A 12,202-nucleotide genomic window follows, 5' to 3' on the forward strand; every position below is an offset into this window, starting at 1 on the left:
TAAAACAAGTTGAGCTGGAGGTAATGGTAGAATGAAGGAAGGAGCAGAGGGAAAATATGATAGCCGTAGGGAAGGGGAGAGTAAATGGGCATTCCAGTGTCTACTCTGACAGAATTATCCTAGATGCTTTTCATATGTATTCTCAGTTAATCTCCCCTTCATCTCCATAGAACAGATACTATAATTATCCCCATTTTGCAGAAGAGAAAACTGAAGTTGTAGATGCAGTTACCTCCCCAAGCCTCACAGCAGTAAAGCTAAACTGTAAACCCATTTGTGTTTGCAAAGCCTATGCTCCTTCTACCCAATATCTGCTTTATGGGAAACTTATGAAACAGGGTCTTAAACACTTATGTAAAAATTTCACTTCCAGTCAAGATGATATAACTAGGATGGTAATTACCTTCCTGCATGAGACAACCAAAGATACAGATATTAATGTATGGGGAAAAAAAACAGTTTTCAAGACATCTAGCAGAAGGAAAGTGATTCTGAGAGAAGATAAAGATGGGTAAGCCCTATGATTAGCCCAGGCTACTACCCTGGAAGAGTGTCCAGGTCACAGAAGGACAGGGAGACTCTAGAACCAAGAAGGCCTTGTTGGGTTGGGGAAGCAGTGCTGGGAGTCAGGGGAGATGAAGGTGGCTTGAATTTTTAGGAGAGAGTACCAGAAAAGAGAGAGGCTGATCAGAGAGAAAACTCCAGAGGAGTCCCCTCAAGTCTGCACCTAGGTACTGGCCAGTGCGTGTGTGTGAAGAAATTACCAGAGGCCAAGAAAACAATCACCTGGAAGGATAAAAGGTAACAGTGACATCATGCACACAGGGCTGGGAATAGTGCATCGAACACCCAGCCAGCCTGGAAGATCTCAGGACCGACAGGCATTGGATAGAGTACACAGAATGTGCTTGCTTGAGCAGCGGGGAATGCTTAGCACCAGACGCCAAACAACCAGTCCCATCCCATGCGACAATTCTTAAAAGCCACAAGAATTAATCTGTTTCCAATAACTTTATTGGTTCCAGAACAAAACTCAAGAATTTATAGCAATACAAAAATGTGTTGTATTCAACAAGGTGAAATCAGAATGCTAGGGCTTTAATAAAATATTACCAACCATACAAAAAAAATGTAAGAAAATATAACCCATAATGAAGAGAAAAAGCAATCAATCTAAATTGACCCAGAACTGGCTGACAAAGATGTTATAATAATCACAAAAAGGCATCAAAACAGTTATTATGTCTATATTCCATATATTCAGAAAGCTAAGTGGAGATATGAAAGATATTTCTAAAAGCTCAAAATTGAATTTTTAGAAGGGAACGTTTCAGTGAGTGAGAAGAAAATACATTGGTTGGGTCAATGACAGATTAGACACTGCACAGGAAAAGATGAGTGAACTCAAAGACATGGCCCTAGACACTGTTTTAAAATCTAACAGAGGTAAAGAGGAAAACAGATGAGCACAGCATCTCTGAGCAGTAGGACAACTTCAAGCATCCCAACAGGGGCAAGAGGGGCCGAGGAGACAGAAAAACAATGACATTTTATAAGGGTTGAAATTTTTCCAAATTTGATCAAAACTCTAAAATCACAGATCCAAGAGTCTCAATGAACCTTAAGTGCAGGAAACATGAAGAAAATTATGCTCTAATTATGCCTCAACAAAGTTTTGTAATGATTAAAAAAAAAATCTTTCATGGAACTCACTAGCACCCCTCAGGCTTCTGCTTCTGAAAATGTGCACGGCAGTGATTGCACTAGTCATCTCTGAGGAGGTGAGTGTTGTGATTGTTACCTTCAGTCCTGTGGAACTGTCAGGAGCAGACTGTGACAATTCTATCTCTGCATTGTGCAGAAAATGCCAGAGATGAAGTCCCCTGGCTCCCTCCAGTCACTGTGGCCTTCCCCAAATGTCCACTGACTAAGATCCCTCAACCACTGTGGCAGAGTGTTTAAGAAATAAGCCAGGGGACCGAACCTTTTCAGTTTTCCAAGTAATGATGATAATGGTCACAGGGTCTAAATACCTTTCCAAACATCAGCTGATCTCATCTTTGGATGACATCTTTTCTCCTCCCCATATTGGCCCTAGAGGTCAGGCACTTTCTATCTTAAACCCTCCCTGTTGCAAAATCAGTGAAGTCTTTATCTGTAAACATGATAATGACAGTGCCCATCATAGTATACTTCAACTTATGTAATTTTTACTTTCTTGTGTTTATCATATAGAGTGTTGAGGATGATTAAATAAAAGATAAATATCTATAAGCATTTCCTAGACTCTAGGCAGCTTTCTAAGTATCTTATTTTACTTTCACAAGAAACTTACCAGGTAAGTGCACTCTATTCTTATTGGAGGTCAATTCTCATTATTCACAGTAAATGTTACTGAATTCATGAATACTCAACTGCTGTTTCTGGAAGAAATACAATTAGGTTCCTGTGAGCCTCTGATTACAACACTTTTTGTCAACTGATCAATACCTAACCTAGTTTCGTGTGTCTTTCTGTTTAAAGATTTAGTGCATATTGTGATTCATTAATACCAAACTCACAGTCAACAGCACTATAACTTCAGCTTTGAGCAAAGCTTATCTAACATACTTAATTTCCCCAGAAGGCACATAGTAGCGTTCTTGAGCTCAGAAATAACAGTGAGCATTTCAGCACCTCACACAGGGGTCAAGTTAAGTACCAACAAAAAGCACAAAAAATGAAAAAAACATGGCACTACATAGACCACAGATAGGACACTTGTTTGCAGTCTGAGAGCTGAAGCAAGAAGACAGAGAGCATCGTCCCATTCAGCCTCAGCAGGAAACACACACGTCAGGTGACTCAAATTTTTTTCACTGCCATGTCTACGGATGATGCAACAAGCACCACAAGTCTGGATTTGGGGGTTACAAATAAATTTTAGCAGTTAGGTGAATTTAAAAATATGGAATCTAGTAATAATGAGGATCAATTGATTATAATGCTCATCATCTACCTTTTTTAGTGAAAAAAACACTCAGGGTAGTTTCCTGATTTTCTCAAGTTTGTATTGCTCATAAATAACAGGATCCAATTCCAACATGCTGACTCCAGATCTAAGCTCTGCACCACTGTACTGTCTTCCATGACACAGTGCCTCCAACTGAATTTGTACCACGTCGATCAGCAATAATGAGGTACAACAAAGAAACATGCAATCCCAGTGGCTTACAACAACAGACATTGATTATCTTGCTGCCAGATCTGTGGGTTGGGTGGGCTTCTGCTGATCTCATTTAGGCTTAGCCGGGCTTGCATCAGGCTGCTATATGGGTTCAGGTCAGCTTCATTCTCCTTTCTCTTGAACAAGTGCCTACTCAGAACTTGTTCTTATCACAAATAGCAGAAATACAATAGGCCAAAGTGTTTAACACAATGCAAACACAAATCCATTAACATTCAAACTAAGTCCCATGGCCAAGTCTAATGTCCATAGTTTTATTTACTAGTAATGGATACTGCAAGGTCACATGGTACAGGAAGCAGATGTATAATTCCAATACGGAATAGAGGGAAGAATGGAATCAATGACCTGCTCTTTGACAATGTCTAAGGTCAGATAACAAAGCATTGCACTTTACCGAGGCCCTCGCTGCTCTTTTAAGGAAACAAAACAACTGTTCTCCCTAAACTCCTTATCTCAAGCTGAAGAAAAACACTCACTGTCCTGATTCATTTTAGTCCTGCACTGAGATGAAGTACCTCTTGCCCTGAGGATGATCTAGGCAGTGGTATCTTGAAGTTCAATTAAAAAAAGCCAAGAACCCTACAAATATGGTATCAGTTGTATGGGACTGGACAGAAGTGGGAAATCTAATAAGTATGTCCCAAAGTTAAGAATAGCAGGCTGTGCAGGTGAGAGGGGCAGCTCAACATGAGAAACGATGCCTCCAAGAAATTGGTGAACTGAACAGTTCCCAGCTGTACAGATTGTTTAGAAGGTTCCTGGCATACGTTGCTGTGTGCCCAGAAGCGTAAGGAAAACTGGGCAAAAGCTGATCACTCAGGGACGGACTCAACCCTTCGGCCTTCTGCCCTCCCGGCTTTCAGCAGTCAGGCCTTTACAATCCCTCCGGACTCTTACCTGACTCCTACTGTTTCCTTGTATCCTAACCCTGTGTCTCACCTACTCCTTTGCGTCAGACACACCCCGTTCCTAACTCCTTTGTCATCTGCTGCCTTCCAGGTTGAGTCTGAGTCTTCTTTTCTCCTTCAAATTGTTTTGCCTTCCCCTTTCGGTGAGTTGACGAAAACCTATCTCTAGAGTTTTTCACTTAAATCCATTCTTGAAGGAGCTGTTTAAAATATGGTTTCTTTCATTTGATTGGCATTCCTGACTTTCTTGCAACTGGCACCAGGCCAGAGAGGGCAAGCCCCGAGAGGCAGGGCTTACATGCCTTCCCCTCCTCCAAAGCTCTCATTAAGTGACTCCCCTGCAGCAGTCTGATTAAGTGAAAATCCACTGGGTGAGATCTTCAAAGAACTGAGATCTTATTCATGCTCTACCATTCACTCAATTAATGACTCTGAGAAAATTACTTCATTTCTGCTCATCTGAAAATGGACTGGCAGAACTCAATCAGCTCTTCTTAATGTTCTTCAGTTGCTAAATACAATTCTAAAAACAAATCACTCAAGTTCTGTGTTTTCATCTGTAAAATGAGGGTCTCGGGTTAGAGTATTGCTAAGGCCCTTACACATTCCTCATTCTAGAATTCAAGCCTTTTCAACTAAACCTACCCCATCAATTAGCAGCTCATTTTGTAATACTCTAATGAAAGGACAATTTGCCGGGACAAATGACATTGTAATGAGTAGGCGGGAAATGGATGCTTTCACAGCCGGAACATATACAGGCCTGTTTGTAAATATGCAAAATACCACATTCATTTTTATGATACCCCGTTTGTCTATTGGCATTTCCGATGAATAAACCAACTCCAAAACAATCTGGAACAAGCAATGTGTTATCATGAGATATTTGTTCTCTCAAATGATGGTACTCACAAAATCTCTCTCTCTTTCTCCCTTCCTCTCTCTCTGTTGTTCTGTTCTTTCTGAATAATCACCAGAAAGTTGCATCTCAGGGATAACCCAAATTCCAAACCCATGGAGACAGGAAGTTGATGCACGTGGACCAAGTTAGAGGGGAAAGGAGTGAGTGGGGAGGAATTTCAGGAGGACAAGAAAGATAATGGCTGGCAGAAATCAAATTCCCCTTCTTTTTCTCCTTCATTGAATTTTCAAGCCAAAAATATCCTTAGTGCCAGCTCCAGATGGAGAGAGAATGGTCTGTTTGCCATCTGCAGAGACAAAACAGCACAGTGAAACTGCAATTTAAAGGTGAAAGTCATCAGGAATAGAGTTAAATAATGTATGTCAGAATTAAGGGATTTGGTACAAAACCCTTTGCTAAGACCCTGGGGTGCCTCCCTGTGGGTGGGTGTGGTTCAGAGAGTGAAAGCTAAATGCATTGACAGCCAGAAAGCAAACGTGGGGGACACTTAAGGGCAGTAACTAGAAGACTTTGAGCACAAATCCCACATTACTGAAGAGGTAGAGGAGAATCAGCAACACTTGCCCTGAAGCTTTAGAGATTTCATGAGGCTAAACATAGACATCTTCCACCGAAACCTACGTCTGCATTCAGAGGAGGCAAATGTGGCATAATTAAAGATCAGAGCCAATTCAAAAAAACCAGCGTAGAAAAATGCTGCTGAGCAATTGTCATTCTTGATTCCATAATCCGGGTCATAGCCCAAGGAGACGGAGCAAGACGTAAATGCTCCCGGCTGATACCTCACTGCGGTGAGCCCACTCCGCATGCAGTGTACCTAGGAAAGGACATGGACTTGGCAGTCAACAGACTCGACTTTGTACCTCTTTGCCACTGTTCACTGTCTGGGTTGCCTTGGACAAGTTTCTTAGCCATTTATTCTCAGGTATCTTCATCTGTAAGAAAATGATTGCAAAAACATGTTGAGATGCACACACATGCCAGGCACTCTTGTGAGGGCTTCACAGTCATCGTCTCGTTTAATTCTTACAGCAGCTCTGTGGAGAATGCATTGTTATTAACCCTATTTTATAACTGAGGAAACTGAGTCACAGAGACATTAAGGAAATCACTCAAGATCACACATAATGAGCAGTGGAGCCATGAGCTCTGGCATTGGGCTCTGGGGTACTTAACCATAGCACTCAGCAGTTCCGATCCTGTAGAGATGTTGGAAAGCACCCAACACAGTAGTTCAGATTAGAAACTCAGCAAATATTGGCACGTTAGTTTTCTTCCTAATCAATCATATGTTTATCTAATAAACATTTATAAAGATGCCATTATGTGCCTGAAATCATGCCAGGTAAACCAGCTAACATTTTTATTCTGCCTTAACTCATTTAATTCTCATAATTCTCAGTACCTTGATATGAGTGCTGATATCATCGGGCCTTTGTCCTGGCATTCTCTTTGCTGGAAGTGCTTTCCCCTAGACATCCACATTGCTCACTTCCATGTCGTCAGGTCTCTGGGAGGCTTTCCCTAAACACCACAGCTGAAACAGCCAACTTCATCACCCTCCTCCCCTTACCTTGCTTGTTTTCCTTTAGGACATATGAAAATCCCCCTCCATGGTCTCACTCTCTCCAAATTGTGGAAGCTTCATTAGGGCAGGAGTGTTGCTTATCTTGGCTACCTCTGCTCCATATCACCAGCTCCTAGTAAACAGGTATTTGTTGAATAAATGGGCTCCATTTTACAGTTGCATAAATTGAGACACAGAGAAATTCATGATATGCTCTAAGGTGCAAAGATAGAAAGTGGTAGACTCAGGATCCAGAGGCAGGCAGGCTCACGGAAGCCACTGTCCTTAGCCACCTGGCCGTCTTGGGGGATGCAAAGATAAGTAACCCAGCTCCTGCCCTAAGGAGTCCACATACAGCAGCAGGAGGCCTTACACACAAGAGCTCTGGTTTATCATGCTGTGTCCGTCCATCCAGCATGCGCTGGGCACCTGTCAGATACAAGGGCCTGTGAATATCACTGTAGGGACACAGAGCCATGTAAGACTGTGTCTGCACTCAGAGAACTTACAGTTAAATAGGGTAAATAGGATATAATTAGTCCAGAAACATAGAACAAGTGGAAAAGATAAAGATTAATTGAAGGCAAAAGTTGTACGTTGTAGAATGCTGAAAAAGAACTTACTATTTTAAAGACTTGGGGGGTCATGGAAAAGTCAACAGAGAAGATAGCATGTTATTTACACTTTTACATGAAAAGAACCTTCATTCTGTGGGAAGAGGGGTAGGGGAATAAGCAGAGAGTGTAGCCAGAGAAAAGCAGCTAAAGGATGAAAAGAACAGCAACCTTCTTAGAATTCCATGGAAGGAAAAGAGGCCTCAAAATGGGTGAGACAAGATTATGAAGGGTCTTGATGACTGTGCCAGGGACTCTGGACTTCATTCTGTGAGTTAGGTAGGGTCTGGAGATGTCTTTATGGAAGGAAGTGCTATCTTTGAGGGAGAATATTGAAGGTGAATGGGAGAGGTGAGGAAGTGTCCGAGCAGGGGTTCCAGTTATCTAGGGAACAGGTGAGGACTTGAACTAGGGAAGAGGCAGAGGGGAGTGGAGGAGGAGGAAGGTAGGTCAGACTCAAGGGCTCCAATCCCTCCCCTGGGCTTTAGAGGTTGAGGAACAGGAATGAGTCTGAGTTTGAAATTTGAAAACAGGTTCTGTGAGATGGTAACTCCTTTAGGTGGAGGTGAAAGCACAGAAAGAAAGCAGGTCTTTGGAATGCACCAGGAAGGGCTGTGTCTGAACTGAGAGCTGGAGCCCTGGGCAGCGCAGCCCCGGAGGAGGGCGGGAGCTTGGGCAGGAAAGCCAGCCCCCTGCTCGCTACTTGATTTCGCAGGTGAATCCTCCGGTGTGCCCCGTCTCTCGCACCATGGCTCATGCTGTGAGAACAAGTGCTACTATTTGCACGGCACACCGCGTAAACAGGTGAAGCGATTGCGCCCTCAAAGGCTCCAGGTGGCAGACCCCTCGCCCAAAGCTCTGTCCCTGCTTGTTTGGTTGCCCTGCCTGTAAACCATCTATGGCACATGCCTGGACCACAGGACACCCTCTGGGAAGCGCTGTCATGCAGGATTTGGAGTCAAGGGAGTTTTATTTGTAGTTAGCCGGTAGTTCTCCACTTATAGGCATGCGCTACTCCCTTTCTTAGACGCTGCGGGGGGCCTTGGTTTTCCGCGGGCTGCCACAGAGACTCCTACGGGAAAGGAAGTCTTGATTTAAAATGGCAGATTGATACGCTGCTGAGGAGTCAGGGAATCACTAATAGGCTGCCTGCCCCTGAAAGCTACTGAGTGCAGCATTCCAGAGACTCCGGGTCAGAACCCCCATCGTGGGCTTGAAAGCTGACCAGTGTCTAGGAGTTAAAAAAAAAAAAAAAAAAAAGAATGAGGAACAATTGCTAATTATCTTAATGAACTCTTACTAAGCTCTGGAGAGCCCTCCTCAGATAATACTCAAATTATAAATTATGCATATTTCAACAAGGGATTAAAACACATAGCATTTGAAACATTTGGGGGAGAATTTTTTCTCTCTCTCTCTAAAATTTACTTTTGTTTACTGTATGGTGGGCAGAAAGGAGCCAGCTCACTGATCACGCCCCGGTGAGCCCACAGACGGGGGACACCGCCTCGGCTCGGCAGCTTTGCCCTGGGGCGACCATGAGTGGGGCCAGACCGTTCTTCCCCTTGTAAAGTCGCGGGTTTCGGGAGGGCCGCAGGGTGACCGCCCTAAGCTGAGTGAGTGCTGTCAGCATGGGCTCCACAAAACCAATGGGGGTGTGAAACGAACAGTCCTACCTCCGGTGGAAGGCCCAAAGCAACACAGAGAGTCTCTGAATGTCACTTAGCACCGTCTTGGATAACGGATACGGAGACGTTATTGCTCTCAATGTCTTGAATCAAAGAAAAGCATAGCAGAGAAAAGGAAGCCAGTCCTAAATTCTGGAAACTTCTAAAACACTTGAGGAGGTGACTGCACTTCTCTATCACCTTTGTCATGAAAATGATGAGACTGGGCCAGCCGGGTGCTGATTCAAGGGATGCGCGGAAGCAGGCCCAGCTGACCAGAGGGCTGCAGGCAGTCTGTCCTGCTTCCTCAGGGCAGCCCTGCTCCCCTTTGATTGTGCAATGGGCTTCCCGGTAGGATCTCCTATGAATAGAAGGACCGGCTATTTAAAAAATCCTTGGAACCAATCATACTCAATGATAGCTAAGGACCATTTTCCAATGGCACACGTGTGTGATTTTGAGGTACCCCCTACCCCCAGAAGCCTGAACTGAGTTTAGCCTGTCAGTGTTCTACACATCATAACTGAAAATGTTGAAGTTCTTTAAGGTTTCCACATAAAATTTCTGAATTACTCTGAAATTTAGCCTGATTGTTTCACGGGGTATCCCACCAACTCTCCCATTTTGGTAAACATAATAGGGCCAATATGTAACTTAAGGAATTGTATCTCCTGAGGATATTCAAGCCCACTGCTGAAGCAGAGAACATGCTCACACATCATGGATACAAATCTAAAAACATGTTTACCCTGTGACTGGGTAATTGCAGGGCTATTCCTCGTAGCATTGTTTGTAATGAGAAAAACTGAAAACATCCTAAATGTTTAACAAAAGTGAATGTATTAAAAGTACTAGGGACCTTTGATGGAATAAAGGGCCAAAGAAGTGAACTCTGGTTACATATAACAGCGAGAAAAGATCTCAAAATAGTACTTCTAAATTAAAAAAAAAAAAGTGGAAGGGCCTTGCATGCATTACAAAGCATATATGTGAACTGAAAAATCATTCTATATATGTTCTGTGGTTTTGCATGTCTGATAGAGAAAGATAATGCTCTAATTCATCTACATCACTTGAGATCCATTCTTCCTCAAAGCTTTATGGCTTTTCAAAAGCCTCACTTCTTCTTATCTATGTATTTTCAAAATGCAGATAATGCATCAATCATTTTTTGACAAGAGTCATTTCAGCTGACATATCTCAGTGTCTGGATTTGGAGTGGAGCGGTGTTTGGGAGAGGATTGTGTATAGGGATAGAGGTTCAATTAGAGCTTCAAGCTTTAAAAAATTGCTCTAGATGTTTTTGTAAAGGGTAAATACAATCTTCACATGTATTGCTTGCATAATTTAAAAAGTAAAAATATGCATAGAAAAAAATGACTGGGAGCCAATGAGCCAAATGTGAGTGTTAGTTCATTCTGGCTGGTGAGAATATACAGTAGTGTTCCCCTACATCCTTTTCTCTTTTTTTAAAATTTCACAGTCTAGCATCCAAGCTTATATACTTTAAAACTAAACATTCATTAAGGCAGGGTGGTGATATGTGGTGATCGTTTTCAATCAGGTTGTTCTTCACTGATCAGCTTCCAATGAAGTACCCTGGGATCATTCGGCCACTAGCAGCATCTACATTTGTTGCAAGTCACAACCTGATGTGACAAGGCCATGAAACAGGTATGTGTGACAAGGGATTGGGTTGGGAGGGGCTTAGAAACTTGTCCCTCTCTGCACAAAATGCCTCTCCAGCAGAGGGGGACCAAAGTTGGGGGGAGGGGCAAAGTAACAATCACATTTTCTCCAGGAAGCAGGGCTTGGAGACCACGCCTGACGGACAGAGAAGAAAGATTTTTTTTTTTTTACTGAAATTGAGGGAGAAACGAAATTACAGCTCATGTCAAAGATTTTGTGCATTCGGTGGAAGTCTGGGATGCTGGGGAGCTGCACAGCAAGGCAACGTGTTCCGAATCTCTTAGGAACTCCCTGGAGAAGAGGTAAAGCACTGATGTGCACACACTGAAGTCACCCCCAAATTCTGGGCCTACAGAGTACCTCAAGCAGTCTTACGACTAGTGCTTACCCGGTTATCCCAGAGCATTTTCTACCTGCTCAATTGCTTAAAATAGCTTTGTATCAAGAGAGCTTGTCCTCAATTTCAGGAACTTTCAGGAGGCCTGGGAGGGATATTATACCACCTGACAGTTTCCCTTGAAGACAATGACTAGAGGGACTTGGTGAAAATCTGTACTGAGTATGACAGAATGATTCTAGATCTGCTCTGGGGCAAAATCAGCCTCTCGACTGGACAGCTTCTAGGATGGGGTTTCCCACATTGTGTTATAAGTGTTGGTCTCTCTGACGAGCTGGCCTACAGGGCTGTGATCTCCATGAAGGCCAGAACATGATATTATTCATCAGTGTTCCCATAGTACCTGGTAGAGTGCTTGACATGTAGAATATTTATAATATAGTTCTCACTGATGAATGTGTTATGGCATTCTTAACTGCAGTTGCATGCTCACATCACTTGAGATCCATTCTTCCTCAAAGCTTTATGGCTTTTCAAAAGCCTCACTTCTTCTTATCTATGTATTTTCAAAATGCAGATAATGCATCAATCATTTTTTGACAAGAGTCATTTCAGCTGACATATCTCAGAAAGACCCATCTTCCAAACATGAACTGTGGCTGAGAGGCACTGGTAGGATGGCTGGTAGTAAGTTAACTGTCCAAAGCCCAGGACCAACTGAAAAGTCAATTCTTTCTTCTGGTTGGATTTTCTAGCTGTTTTCAGAGAAGACACTCCTAAGAAAGGCTTAAAAAAGAGCATCCTTAAGCTTTCAGACCCCGAGTCAGCAAATGAGTGAACCAAAGACTTCAGCCTATAAGAAGCATAAGGAAAAATTCACCCTATCAGGGTGGGGATTCAATGCTAACCTAGCTGATTATAAGGAGAAAAGAGCTAGTACAAAGCCAGTGGGACAGGGGGAAGAGAAAGGCTTGGCTTGCCAGGAAGTGGTGGTAGAGATGAGAGGTATAGTAGCAGAGAGAGACTCACAAAGAGACACATGAATAGAAGAGATCAAGCCCATTCTCCAACAGCTACTATCCCAGGCACGTGTTAAACACTCTAAGGAGACACAAGAAGATTCGGCCCTGGCTTTGGAAACTGCAAATGAACTCCAGAGGAAGAAACTCAGGGGCCGTGACAGGTGCTGAGAATGGGAGTCACTACAGAGAATTCGAAAAGTTGAGGTCTGAGGGCATGTGTTCTGAACAGAGGGAAAAAGGTTTATAG

General features: G+C 43.0%; 1 protein-coding gene across 30 annotated transcripts in view; it reads right to left on the minus strand.

Moving 5' to 3' along the window:
- The window catches only part of LOC140847996 (uncharacterized), a 132,969-nt gene that overhangs the window by 23,978 nt on the left and 96,789 nt on the right, over positions 1 to 12,202 (minus strand). For 4 of the 30 annotated variants that reach the window (XR_012128412.1, XR_012128414.1, XR_012128405.1 and 1 more), the window contains one exon: positions 6,633 to 6,759. The exons of 11 other annotated variants lie outside the window; for them this stretch is intronic. Coding sequence is in view for 3 of the 19 variants with exons in the window: in XM_073230042.1 (XP_073086143.1) it covers positions 5,286 to 5,345; positions 5,923 to 5,994 (132 nt within the window). In the remaining 16 variants the exon portion in view is untranslated. Of the gene's footprint in view, positions 1 to 273; positions 5,346 to 5,922; positions 5,995 to 6,632; positions 6,760 to 12,202 lie in introns of those variants that run through there. 15 more of the 30 variants (XR_012128424.1, XM_073230044.1, XR_012128421.1 and 12 more) reach the window with 11 other exon arrangements.

The sequence above is a fragment of the Manis javanica genome, chromosome 2, assembly GCF_040802235.1.
Source record: "Manis javanica isolate MJ-LG chromosome 2, MJ_LKY, whole genome shotgun sequence".
Lineage (NCBI taxonomy): Eukaryota > Metazoa > Chordata > Mammalia > Pholidota > Manidae > Manis > Manis javanica.